This window comes from Lynx rufus, unplaced genomic scaffold, assembly GCF_022079265.1.
Source record: "Lynx rufus isolate CCGP_SWC_20201006 ecotype Redwood Valley unplaced genomic scaffold, mLynRuf1.p SCAF_58, whole genome shotgun sequence".
NCBI lineage: Eukaryota > Metazoa > Chordata > Mammalia > Carnivora > Felidae > Lynx > Lynx rufus.
Window position 1 is genome coordinate 164,207 of NW_025814876.1, and position 11,460 is coordinate 175,666.

Below are 11,460 nucleotides of genomic sequence, written 5' to 3' on the forward strand. Positions count from 1 at the left end.
CAAGTCCGCCAGGCAGGGGACTCGGGGAGGCGCGCGCGGAGCGCGGGCGAAGTGATTGATGGCGGAGCGAGGGGGCGAGCCGGCGCGGGCTTCCGCCGGCGGCGGCCCCTTCCCCTCGGAGAGGCGCGGGTGGCCGGGGGCGCCGAGGGGCGGGCGGGACGCCGGGGCTTGTGCGTGGTTTTGACTTGGTAAAAATCACGACTTCTTACGTCGTCCAAACTCTCCAGGAGATGGTTTCCCCAGACCCCCAAATTATCGTGGTGGCCCCCGGGGCCGAACCCGAGTCTACGCAAGTCCAACGCACTGAGGACGGGGGAACCATTCTCCGGATATTTTGGGTGGGCCCCAAAGGCGAGCTGCTTAGACGAACCCCGGTGAGCTCGGTCATGCAGGTAGGGTTGGAGCGCCGCTTCCCGCCCTGCTCTTCCGTCCCCGGCCAGGCGCGGCCTCGGTCGGCCCCATCGGCCGGCGCTCCCCGGGAACCGCACCTGGCGGCCGCCGCAGCTGCACCCCGGCTCCCGCGCGGCACCGGGGGGCGCTCAGGTTCTGGCTGCCGCGACTCCAGGAGCCGCGCCTGCTCGGGCAGGTGGCGGCCGCGCGCCAGGCCCAAGCCCCGGGCTTCCTCCCTCCCCTGCAGCTCCCCGCGGGACTCGGGGACCCCCCGACCGGGCGCCGCCAAACCACCTGCGTCCTCCTCACTCTGGACCGCGCGCGCCCGCCGCGTAGCCCCCGGCCGCCGCTAGGGCTCGGGACACCGCCCACCCCTCTCGCTTCGCGCCCCCCGCGTGCGCGAACCTAGAGACCCCTAGGAATCTAGAGATCCCGGGAACCCGAGCGTCCCCCCTCCCCCCCGCCCCTCCCCCCTTCCCCCCCTCCCCCCCTCCCCACCGACACACACTTCAGAACGGGAGACTCGGGACTCGGGATTTCTTTCGCATTCTGCCGCTCCCCGCCCCCAGCCCAATCCGGCCCCGAGCACCCCACAGCACCCCCCCCCACCGTCGCCCCCGGGCCGGGGGCCCCCAGCCCGCGGCCCACCCACCACCCCCCCCCACCCCACCCCACCCCACCCCCAGCTCGACTTGCGGGGGCGGTCCGGGGGGCGGGGCCAGCGCCCCTCGGGCGCCCATTGGCGCGGGCGCGGGGCCAGCGGGGCCCGAGCGGGCGCCGCGCCGCGGGGTGGTGCGGCTATAAGAGCCGGGCGTTGGCGCCCGCAGTTCGCCTGCTCTCCGGCGGAGCTGCGTGAGGCCAGGCCGGCCCCCGGCCCCCCCCTTCCGGCCGCCCCCGCCTCCTGGCCCACGCCCGCCCGCGCTCGGCCCGCCAGCGCCTCCACCCGGCCGGCGGCCCCGCGTCTTCGCCGCCCGCCGACACGCTGCTGACTCCCGCCTCGGGCGCCGTCGGCGGGGCCGCGCTCCGCCGGGCCTGCGGATTCCCGCCGCCTCCTCTTCCATCTACCTCAACGCCCGCCCCCGCTTCGCCCGAGGAGGCGGTCCCCCCCGCAGGCAGTCCGGCTCGCAGGCCGCCGGCGTTGTCACCCCCCCCGCGCTGTCCCCCAGCCCTCCCCGGCGCGCGGCCGGCCGCTCCCCCCTCCTCGCCGCGTCCCGAGCGGCTCGGCGCAGCCACCGCCACCGCCACCCCACCCCCGGGCCCGGGCTCGCGACGGCCGAGGGCTCCGTCGGCCCAATCCGAGCTGGGCGCCCGCGGCCCGGGCGCCCTTCCGCTCCGCCCCCCTCCGCACCTTCCCCGGCCCTCGACGTCGCGCCCTGCCCCGGCTTCTCTGTTGTGCTCCCCGGCCCCCTCTCCGGCCTCTGGCCCCGGCGCCCGCTCTCCGCTCTCCCGCAGCCTGCCCTTCGCTCCCTCCCGTCCCCCCCGGCTCCTTGCCTCCGACTCCCTCCCCCTCCACGCCCGCCCTCTCGCCTCGCCGTCCCGAAGCGGATTAATTATACGCTTTCTGTTTCTCTCCGCGCTGTTCTCCCCCGCTGCGAGCCTGCCCGCCTCTCGCTGTCCTCTCTCCCTCTCTCGCCCTCTCTTCGGCCCCCCCCCTTTCACGTTCTCTCTGTGTCTCTCTCTATCTCTGCCCCCCTCTATCCTTGATACAACAGCTGACCTCATTTCCCGATACCCTTTCCCCCCCTAAAAGTACAACATCTGGCCCGCCCCAGCCCGCGGACAGCCCGCCCTCCCCAGACGATCAGACGAGTCCCCCCCCCAAAAAAAGCCATCCCCCCGTTCTGCCCCGTCGCACATTCGGCCCCCGCGACTCGGCCAGAGCGGCGCTGGCACAGGAGTGTCCGGCAGGAGGGCCAGCGCCCGCTGCTCGGTTTGCGATACGCAGCAGGGAGGTGGGCCGCAGCTGTGCCGGCTTCCAGGTAAGCGGCGTGCGGGCCGGCCGGGCGGGGACGGGGGGCCCCGGCGGGCCCCGGGCGGGGGTGGGGGGGAGGGGAGGAGGCCGCGGGTCCGGCTCCCCGTGGCGAAGCCCGCGCTCTCCCCAGCGCCGCGGAGGAGGGGCGGGGGTGGGGTGGGGGGGGGGCTGGCTGGGGGCTTCGGGAAGTGCCCGGGGAGGTGCGAGCTGTCTGCAGAGGCGACTTCCTGGTCGGCTCGTGGGTGCAGCGGGGTGTTGCTGAAAGCCTGCGATTTGTGCCGTGCGGGGGCGGGCCGTGTCCCCCAGGGTGCCGGGTAACGAGGAGGGGCGCGAGCCTCAGAAACCCACCCTGGTATGTTGACGCCGTGCCAGCAAGACTGAAGGAGGAAAACGGGGTGGGCGGGGCCAGGATGGAACAGGGGGCGAGTTGGCAAAAGGCTCACACCCGGCGCCACATTTGCAGTTGACCCCCTCCTCCCCACGCGCGGGTGCACCCCCCCCCACACACACACAGCCCCCTCCCTGTCCCTGTCCCCAACGTTTCCACCAGGGAATCTGGGGAGAGGGGCCGGTGGGAGGCTCCGAAGGGCAGGAGTGTACAGCCTGGAGAGGGTAGCTGCCCCTGCCCAGTGGGGTAGATGGAACTTTCCATGCAAGGGGGTGTAGAGCAGCCCCCCTGCCTCCCCTTCCCCCCACTGCCTGGCGCCTAGAGGGGCTGGGGGTGCAGGAGGAGCCCCCCCACCCCCACCCCCACCCCGGGGTACTTTGCTGAGGGATGGTCCGGAGCAAGTTGTTGGGGGTGCGGGAGAGAAGGGACTGGCTGGGAAGAGGGAGGGGGCGGGAGCAAAGGGGGCGGGGGGAGTGGTCAGCAGGGAGAGGGGTGGGGGGTAGGGTGGAGCCGGGGCTGGGAGGAGCCGGCTCAGACATAAAAGCCAAAGCACTGACCAGCCTGCAAACTGGACATTAGCTTCTCCTGTGAGGCAGTCCTTCCAGCCTCCTCCTCCTCCTCCTCCTCCAGCCCCAGCGAGCCTCCTGTCCAGCTGCAGGTAACCGGGGCTGTTGAGCGAGGACCCCCGCTGCCCTCTCGCTCCGGCCCGCCCCGCCCTGCCCTGCCCGCCCCCGCTGACGGGGGGCCTCGGGCCTCAGCCCCTCAGCCCCTCCTCTCCGCCTCTGCCCTCCTCGCCCCTGGCCTCCCTCCTCCCCGCCACCGCTGGCTCACCTGGCCCAGAGGGCACGCCTCTCACCCGGGCCTCTGCTCTCCGCCGGTGCCGGCTGGGACCCCTCACTGGAGTGGCTGGCTTGCAGAGGGTGCAGCTGTGGCTCGCTCGGAAGGCGCCCAGTCACTAGCTGGCCAGATTAGATTGTTCTTAGAATTTGGAAGGGGGCAGCGGCGGGGGGCAGCTTGGGAGACTGGCTGGGGCCCGGTCCAAGGCGGGAGGAGGTGGGGGGGGCGCACTTCACGCCCCCCTGTGGAGCTGGCCTCTGCTCTTTAGCCGAGTTGAAGCGGGACTGTGCTCCCTTCTCGGTTGCCTCCTCTCCTGCACGATTTATGGCACCAGAAATTCCCTGGGCCTAGCGTGCAGCGGCCTCGCTCCAGGCTGGGAAGGGGCACACTGCGTGGTGGCCCCCCCCACCCCCCGCCCCGTCCCGGGCCCACCGGGTGTGGAGCCTGGGAGGGGCACATCCGGGCAGGCTGCCCAGCCCCCGGCTTGGGTAGCCTCAGGGTGCCAGTGGGCTCGGAGGCACTGGGCCGTGACTGTCGCCCAGAAGGGGCTTGTACCTGGGCCTGTGGAGGGCTTTCAGGGGCTACCTGCCTGTGGTTTCTGGAGGGGGCAGGGGCAGCTTGCTGGGTCTAAAAGAGAACCTGAGGCCCCCTCCCAAGCCCTCCCAAGCCTTAAGGGGCCTGGTTAACCCTGGCCCCGGGGCCTTGCAGCCACACAGCCCGTGCAGGGGGTGTGTCCCGAGACGTGCTTCTCGGTCGGGACTGGGCCCCAAGGACCTGGTGTCCAGCCTCCAGCTGGCCTGACTTGTTCTCTCCACCTCCCTGGGTGGGGTTCGGTACCTCAGTGGGGAGAGGGTCTGATGAACCCACAGGGACCTTGAGGTGCCTGGCCCTGGAGGGTGGGTGTGATGCCAGGCCCGGAGAGGAGGCCTGGGGCCTTTTTGTGTGTTTTGGGGTGCCCAGGGCAGGCTGGAGTGGGGGACTGGGCGATTCAGGAGAATGAGGCCCCCGGAAGTGTGGCTGGCACTGCATAGTAACCACTGGATCCTCGACCTGAGCTTTGCTCGGTCCCCGGGGTGGTGGGGGGGGGGGGGGGCTGGGAGGGTGGAAGAGGCTGTGGGGGAGGGGGAAGGGGTGGGATTGGCACAGCAGGACCCCTGCTGCTGGGGGGGGGGGCCCGGTCCTCTGGGATGCACACAGCTCTGCGGTGGGGTGGGGCCGTCTGCCATCTTGGCTGATGCGGGGAGGCCCGCGGAGTGGCCACTGCCCTGCGCTGGTCCCGCCCCCCCCATGACTTCATAGGACAGAGGCCAGGTTCAGTGTCCAGCCCTGTCCCCTGGGGCTCTGGGGTGTGGCTGAGCCCCTGCGGTGGTGACGGCGGGGGGCGATCATCCCCTCGTGTGAAACTTGGTGCCCATCAAAGACGTGCTTCACACACATCCGCTCAAACCTGGGGCGACTGCGCACCCCGCCTGGGCAGGCGAGCACGCGTTCTTTCTGTCATTAGAGCGGCCACGTTTAGGACATGGCGATCTAAAGCCGTAACCGAACTTGGAATCAGGAGGTGGCTGGGCTGGTGTCTCCCAGAGGCCCCGGCCTGGCGGGGCGGCGGGAGTGGCCTCCGGCCCTGGACTTGGCTCATGGCCTCCTCTCTCCGCCCCTAGATGCCGATGGGGGTCCCAATGGGGAAGTCGATGCTGGTGTTGCTCACCTTCTTGGCCTTGGCCTCGTGCTGCTTTGCTGCTTACCGCCCCAGTGAGACCCTGTGCGGCGGGGAGCTGGTGGACACCCTCCAGTTTGTCTGTGGGGACCGCGGCTTTTACTTCAGTAAGTAGCCCAGTGCGCGTTGGGGCGGGGGTGGGGGGGGCGCACCCAGCAGGTGCTCTATAAATGCTGGAGTCCTCCCTCCCGTCTCCCAGACGCCCATGGACACCTCCTGGGATACCTGGCGTGGGTGGCCAGGCACAGGGAAGCTACTGAGACTCCATGAGCACAGTTGGGACCCTGGAGTCCGCGTTTATTGGGCACCTGCAGTGAGCATGGGTGGTGCCCACACCCCTGACCTTCCTGTGACACGATGAAAAGTAGAATGCTCTCCTCCCAGGCAGGGTGGGATCTAGGTGGGGGCCAGGCCGTAGCAGGTGCGGGTGGGGTGCAGGGTGGGCTGGAGGCAGACCCCCGTCCTGGCAGGGAGGCGGGCTTTCCCTCACTGCTTCTTCCCGACCTGCTCTTGGGCGGGCTGTGGGCGCAAAAGTTTCCCACACATCTGGGCGGGGGGGGGGGGGTGCGTCTGCCATGTAGATGGTGGGCAGGTATTTGTGGATTACCTGATTTAGCGTTTGGTAGCACGGATCGGAGACCCCTAAAAACCAAAGCGTGTGTTGCATGCCCCATGGGCTGGGGGGGAGGGTGCCGAGCTCCCCCCACCCCAGGCTTGCAGGAGAGGAGATGAGGCCCTGCCTACAAGACATTGGGGGGCGGGGTGGGGCATCCGCCTGAGGGGTGGGCCTCAGCGTGGGCTTTGGCTGTTTCTTGGGCTTCTCTCTTTCCATGTCCATCCTGGGGCTGGGTTTTCCCCTAGAGCGCTGCTTTTCCTTGCCCGGGGCCCTGGGTGGGGCCCCCAGTTGGAGGTGACCTCTTCCTCAGGGGGCGTGGGCCATTGCCCTCCCCTCCCAGAAAGCTGGGCCTCAGGGGAGCATTTATCTGGATGGGGGAGGGACTGCAGAGCAGACCCAGGCTGACCCTGAAGGTGGGGAGCGCGAGCTCCCTGCTGTGGGCTCAGCCACCTCTGTTCCCAACAGGAGCCCAGACGCGGGTGGGGGCGGGGGAGGTAAGATGGTGAGGACCCTGGTGGTCACACCTGGCCCTGCTGCTCCCTAGCGGCAGCCCCCCCTGCAGCCTCTACTTACCCAGCGGTGAAACGGGCCGCACAGACGCCAGCCTTGGTCTCTCCAGGCTTCTCTTTGAAAAGCACTCCTGCTTCTCCACGCTTTGGAAGCCCAGTCCACCCTGGCCTTGCCTGTGCCCCCCCACCCCGCCCTGGCACCTGCCTCGTTTCGGGGACAGGAAGTGGCACTGCGTAGGGTCTGGTGCCCAGGGAGTGAGGCCCCTGCAAGGAGGGCTGGGCCGAGCCCCCTCCCAGTGGGACCTCCTCCCCACTGGCGCCCGTCCTCCCCCCCCTCCACCTCCCCCTCCAAGGCGAGGGCCCGGACTTTTCCTTGCAGCTGACCTTGGAGCCCAAGCAGCGGAGGGGCGGGGACGACGGGAGGAAAGGGGGGCGTGGTTTCATGCAGGTCCTCACTCCTCCCCTCCCGTCTTCCCCTTCTTCTCCCATGCCTGCCTCGGCGTCTCGAGGGCTACGGGCCACCCAGGGTCCTGCTCTGTTCAGGGAGGACACTTGCGTCCCAGCGTGGCCTTCAGGACGGGACCCTGCGCCCCGCATCGTGGGGGGGGCTGCTGGGCCCCTGACGGGCTCACGCCTGCGCACTTTCCCCACCTCCCTGGGCAGTGGACCCTGGAGGCCGTGCCCACCGTCCGTGCGAGGAGGGAGGCACCGCGAGGCCAGGGGGCTGGCGCCCTGCCTCCCCGGGGCCGGCGCCCCCTTGCCCGGCTGCGGTGCACTCGGTGCTCAAGGGCGGCTCTCGTTCTCCCTGTGGGACTTCCAGGCAGGCCGGCGAGCCGCGTGAACCGCCGCAGCAGCCGTGGCATCGTGGAAGAGTGTTGCTTCCGCAGCTGTGACCTGGCCCTTCTGGAGACCTACTGCGCCGCCCCCGCCAAGTCCGAGAGGGACGTGTCGACCCCTCCGACCGTGCTTCCGGTAGGCACGGGGCCGCTGCTGCTGGGGGGGTCGGGTAGTGGTGGGGACCCTGCTCTCCTGCCCTCCCTCTGGGGGGACCGGGGCTCAGCCAGCTCCTGGGCTCGCGGGTCCCCCACTCCAAGGACCCCGGCCCGGAGCCGGCCGTCCAGCCGTTCCCCGTGGGCAGGCGAGCCCCCTCCCCGTGTGAGGCCGCTGAGGGGTCCACGGAGGAGGGCAGGGCGGCTGGGGGCAGGAGCCAGGGAGCGGGGGCCCCCTTGACTGGTCCTCCCCTCCCCCCCACTCCCAGGACAACTTCCCCAGATACCCCGTGGGCAAGTTCTTCCAATATGACAGCTGGAAGCAATCGGCCCAGCGCCTGCGCAGGGGCCTGCCTGCCCTCCTGCGCGCCCGCCGGGGTCGCATGCTCGCCAAGGAGCTCGAGGCGTTCAGAGAGGCCAAGCGTCACCGTCCCCTGATCGCCCTGCCCACCCACGACCCCGCCGCCCACGGGGGCGCCTCTCCGGAGGCGTCCGCCAATCGGAAGTGAGCCAAACTGTCGTAATTCTGCAGAATGGCACCGTCCACCTGGTGCCCTCCTCCTGACCGGGGGCCGTGTTCCATCGGGTCCCGCCTCCGACATCTCCCGGTACCATTTTCCCTCCGCGGGCTCCCCCACCCCCAGCCCCCGTGCCCCGACCTCCCCATGTCAGGCTCTTCTCTCCTTGGCCTTCTCCATCCGGCCGAGGGGAATGGTAGTAACACCTCTAAAACTATACAAACTCAATTGGCGTTAAGTATCCCCCCAAATCATCCCCAAATCGCACGACAAAATACTAAACTATGAACCCCTGAATGACACACACACACATGCACATCAGTCCCCTTAAAACTAATTGGCTTTTTAGAAACACCAGAACAGTAATTTGGCTTAAAAAAAAAAAACAAAAAACCTAAAAGTATCAATCGGCTAAAAAAATGCTAAAACCAAATTGACTTAAAAATGATTGGCATCATGAAAGAATCAGGCACCCCCCTTCCCTCTCTTCCCCAGGGACCTCGAGTCAGATTGGCCGCGGCTCGGGCCCCTGACCGACCAGGAGAGAGGAAGGGACCCCACATCTGCAGGCAGGCACGTCCTTGCTCTACAGCCAGCTCCGGCCCTCCACAGGGAGAATTGGCCATCCTACGACAGCACAGCCCCGTCGCTCTGTTTTCCATCCCCGAAAATCACCGTGGAGCTGGTTGGGGGTTCCCAGGAAGACCGAAGGAGGGGAGAACAGAACATGAAAACCAAAATTTGTGAAAATAAGCTTTAATTGGCCCAAACCCCTATACACCCTAAAGTGAATCCTCCCCAAACCCACACACCCCAAATTCTCGCATCTCAATCCCCGCTCTAAAAAACAGGCATCCCTGCAGACACCCCCCTACATGCACACACACACACTCTCACACGTGCACAGCCCTCACACACTCTCATGTACATGCACACATACACACACACTCTCATGCACACACAGCCCCTCACGCACGCACACCCTCACACGCACACAGACGAGTGAACCCAGCACGGTGCAGGTCGGACCACGTTCTGCCTCGGCCCCTTCTCTAAGCCGTTTGGTGATGAGGTTTTCATGGGCTGCTCTCCCCTCTGGACCCCTGGGATGCACTTCTCGGGTGGGAGAGGGTGTGTCCCAGGCCTAGGTGGGCGACCCCTCTGTCTGAGATGACGGAGGTGCCTTTGCCCACGACCCCCGTGGTGTGAGCCCCGAAGCCCCCGGGCCCCACCGGCATCCATGCCCCCTCCCACCGTGTGGCGCAAGGAACGGGTTTGGTGGCACTGGAGGTGGCTGTAGCTGAACGAGACGTGCCTTACAAAGTAGCCTGACCCCCTCGGTGTGCTCCGGTGAGAAAGACCTGGGGACCCCCCAGCACACCTAGGGACCATCTTTGCGGGTCCTCTGGGGGCCTCTCAGAAATGGGGGCTCCCGGGAGGCCGGCAAGGATGGTGGGGAGTGTGGGAAGTCTGGCGGTTGGAGGGGCGGGTGGGGGGCAGTGGGGGCTGGGTGGGGGGACGCTCTGGAGCAGGAGGTGGTCCTGCGGGGTTTGGAGTAGCGGAGTCAGGAGTGACAAGGAGATTTGCAGAATTACGGATTGAATTAGGAGCCCAAATTGTCGCCAATTGATCTGTACCCCCCTTTAATTGGTTTCTCCTGGGGCTTTTTTCCTTTTTTTTTTTTTTTTTGACCCCTCCTTAGCTTTTTACGCGCTCACACACCAAATTAATCTTACTCCCCGTCCCACGTAACAGGGGGGCAGTGACCAAGCAACGACGCACGAAGCCACCACCACCACCTCTGCGGCTGAGCCGCACGTCCTGCTCCCCGCCATTTAGCGCCCCGATTCGGTTTTTGTTTTAATCTGTCCCTGTCGCTTGGGTTGAGTGGAGAGAGTGGGCCTCCGTGGGGCGCTGGCCACTGCGCCCCACGGAGAAGCCGGAGGGGAAGGGAGCGGGCCGCTGCCCGGCCTGGCCTCCGGGGACGGTGGCTGGTCCCCTGAGGTCCTGAGGGGTGGAGGAGGGGCGGGGAGGTGTCTCCTCGGTGTCAGGAAGGTGCTCGGAGGCCACCAGGAAGAGGGGGCCCCTGGCTGGCTCAGGCCGGCTGGGGGGGAAGGGGTTGCAGGTGTGTGAGTCGAGGGGCTCCATCAGGCTGGAGCAGGTGGCCGCCTTCCTTGCACTTGGGGAGCCCTCCCCCCACCCCTCGGTGACACCTTGCCCACCTCCTCAGCGCCCTGTCTTGTCCCCAGGAGGCTCCGAGCTCTGCAGGGCATCCTAGGGGCCAGGCAGGGTGAGGTCGGGGAGCTGGGGAGGTCAGGAGGGTGCAGGCCCCGCAGAGCAGGAGAGCAGGCGGAAAGGTCCATCAGCCGGGGTCGCTTGGGCCCCGAGGCCCGCGGGTCTGGTGATACCGAAGCAGCCACCACCTCGGTGCCTAGGGCTGTGGCAGGGACCCGGGCGGCTGGGAGGCTTACCTCACCCCCGCTTCTGCCCCCAGTGCAGCCCCCCTGCACGACAGCCCGACTAGCATTCTAGAGGCCCGAGGCTTCTGGGCCCTGGCGACGGGGCTGGCACGACCCTGGGGGCGGTCCGTGCCAGTCCGCTCGAGGCACAGAGGGCCCTTTGGCAGGCGTCCGGGGACTGGGCCATTCGGACCATTGGATAGAAACCCAAAGAGCCAAATCGTCGTAACTTGGACCCAGATTGGCCTGAGATCCAAAAAGACGCGGAGGCACCCTAAATTGTCTGCCCATCCTGCCGGACGCCCAGCCCACCCAGTGTTACATTCTGCCTCCTTTGGGATGGGTGCTCCGGGACGTCTGCCAACGCTCCTCTGTGTCCCCCTGTGAGCAGCTCTCCGAGGGTCCTCAGCCATCCTGACCCGGGCCCCCCTCTGACCTCCTGAGCCCCTGCTTGTGGCTGTCCATCTTTTCTCCCCCCCTCAACTGTCTTCAGCAGGACCCCCTCTTGGGTCCCCCCCCGTGCCATCACCTGAAGACCCCCACGTGCCGAGCACCGAATGTCATCTCGCCCGCTGCCCTGGTCCATCTGGCAGTGGCTGGTGCGGGCCTCCACTTGCCCCCTTTAACATGCTGATATTTCTGGCAAAACTCATTGCTTGGGTTTTGTCTTTAACGTTTACTGCTTGCAATCCCAATAAAGCATTCAAATTTATCTTGTTCTGAGTTCTCTGTTCTTTCACCGGCGCACGGGGTCCGGGGGTGGGGAGGGGCAGGGAGGGAGGCCCCTGGGGGTGCGGGCGCCCCTCTGCTCCCTCACGGCACAAACGGCAGGTCGGGGCGGCCTGGAAGCCTGTGCGCTTCCAGCGGGGACCAGGGCCATCTGCGTGGGGCCAGGGGCCTGGGACAATCTCAGGAGCCCAGTCCTCGAAGACGGGGTGCTCCTGCTGCAAAAAGGGGCTCTGAGGGGAGGGTTTCCAGGAGCCACTGAGGAGAAGGGAAGTGTCTTCAGTGCCAACCCCAGGGGCCTCTTCCAGCCTGGGGGTGGGTGCTGGGGGCCCACTGGGT

The 11,460-nt window shown here is 67.6% G+C and overlaps 1 protein-coding gene across 1 annotated transcript; it reads left to right on the top strand.

The window, feature by feature from the left end:
* Positions 1-230: 230 nt before the first annotated feature.
* IGF2 (insulin like growth factor 2) lies at positions 231-9,330 on the top strand. The gene is made up of 4 exons (XM_047101170.1): positions 231-392; positions 5,249-5,411; positions 7,250-7,401; positions 7,688-9,330. Exons 1-4 carry the CDS (start codon positions 231-233, stop codon positions 7,925-7,927), a joined length of 717 nt encoding a protein of 238 aa, XP_046957126.1. The 3' UTR covers positions 7,928-9,330.
* Positions 9,331-11,460: the final 2,130 nt, after the last annotated feature.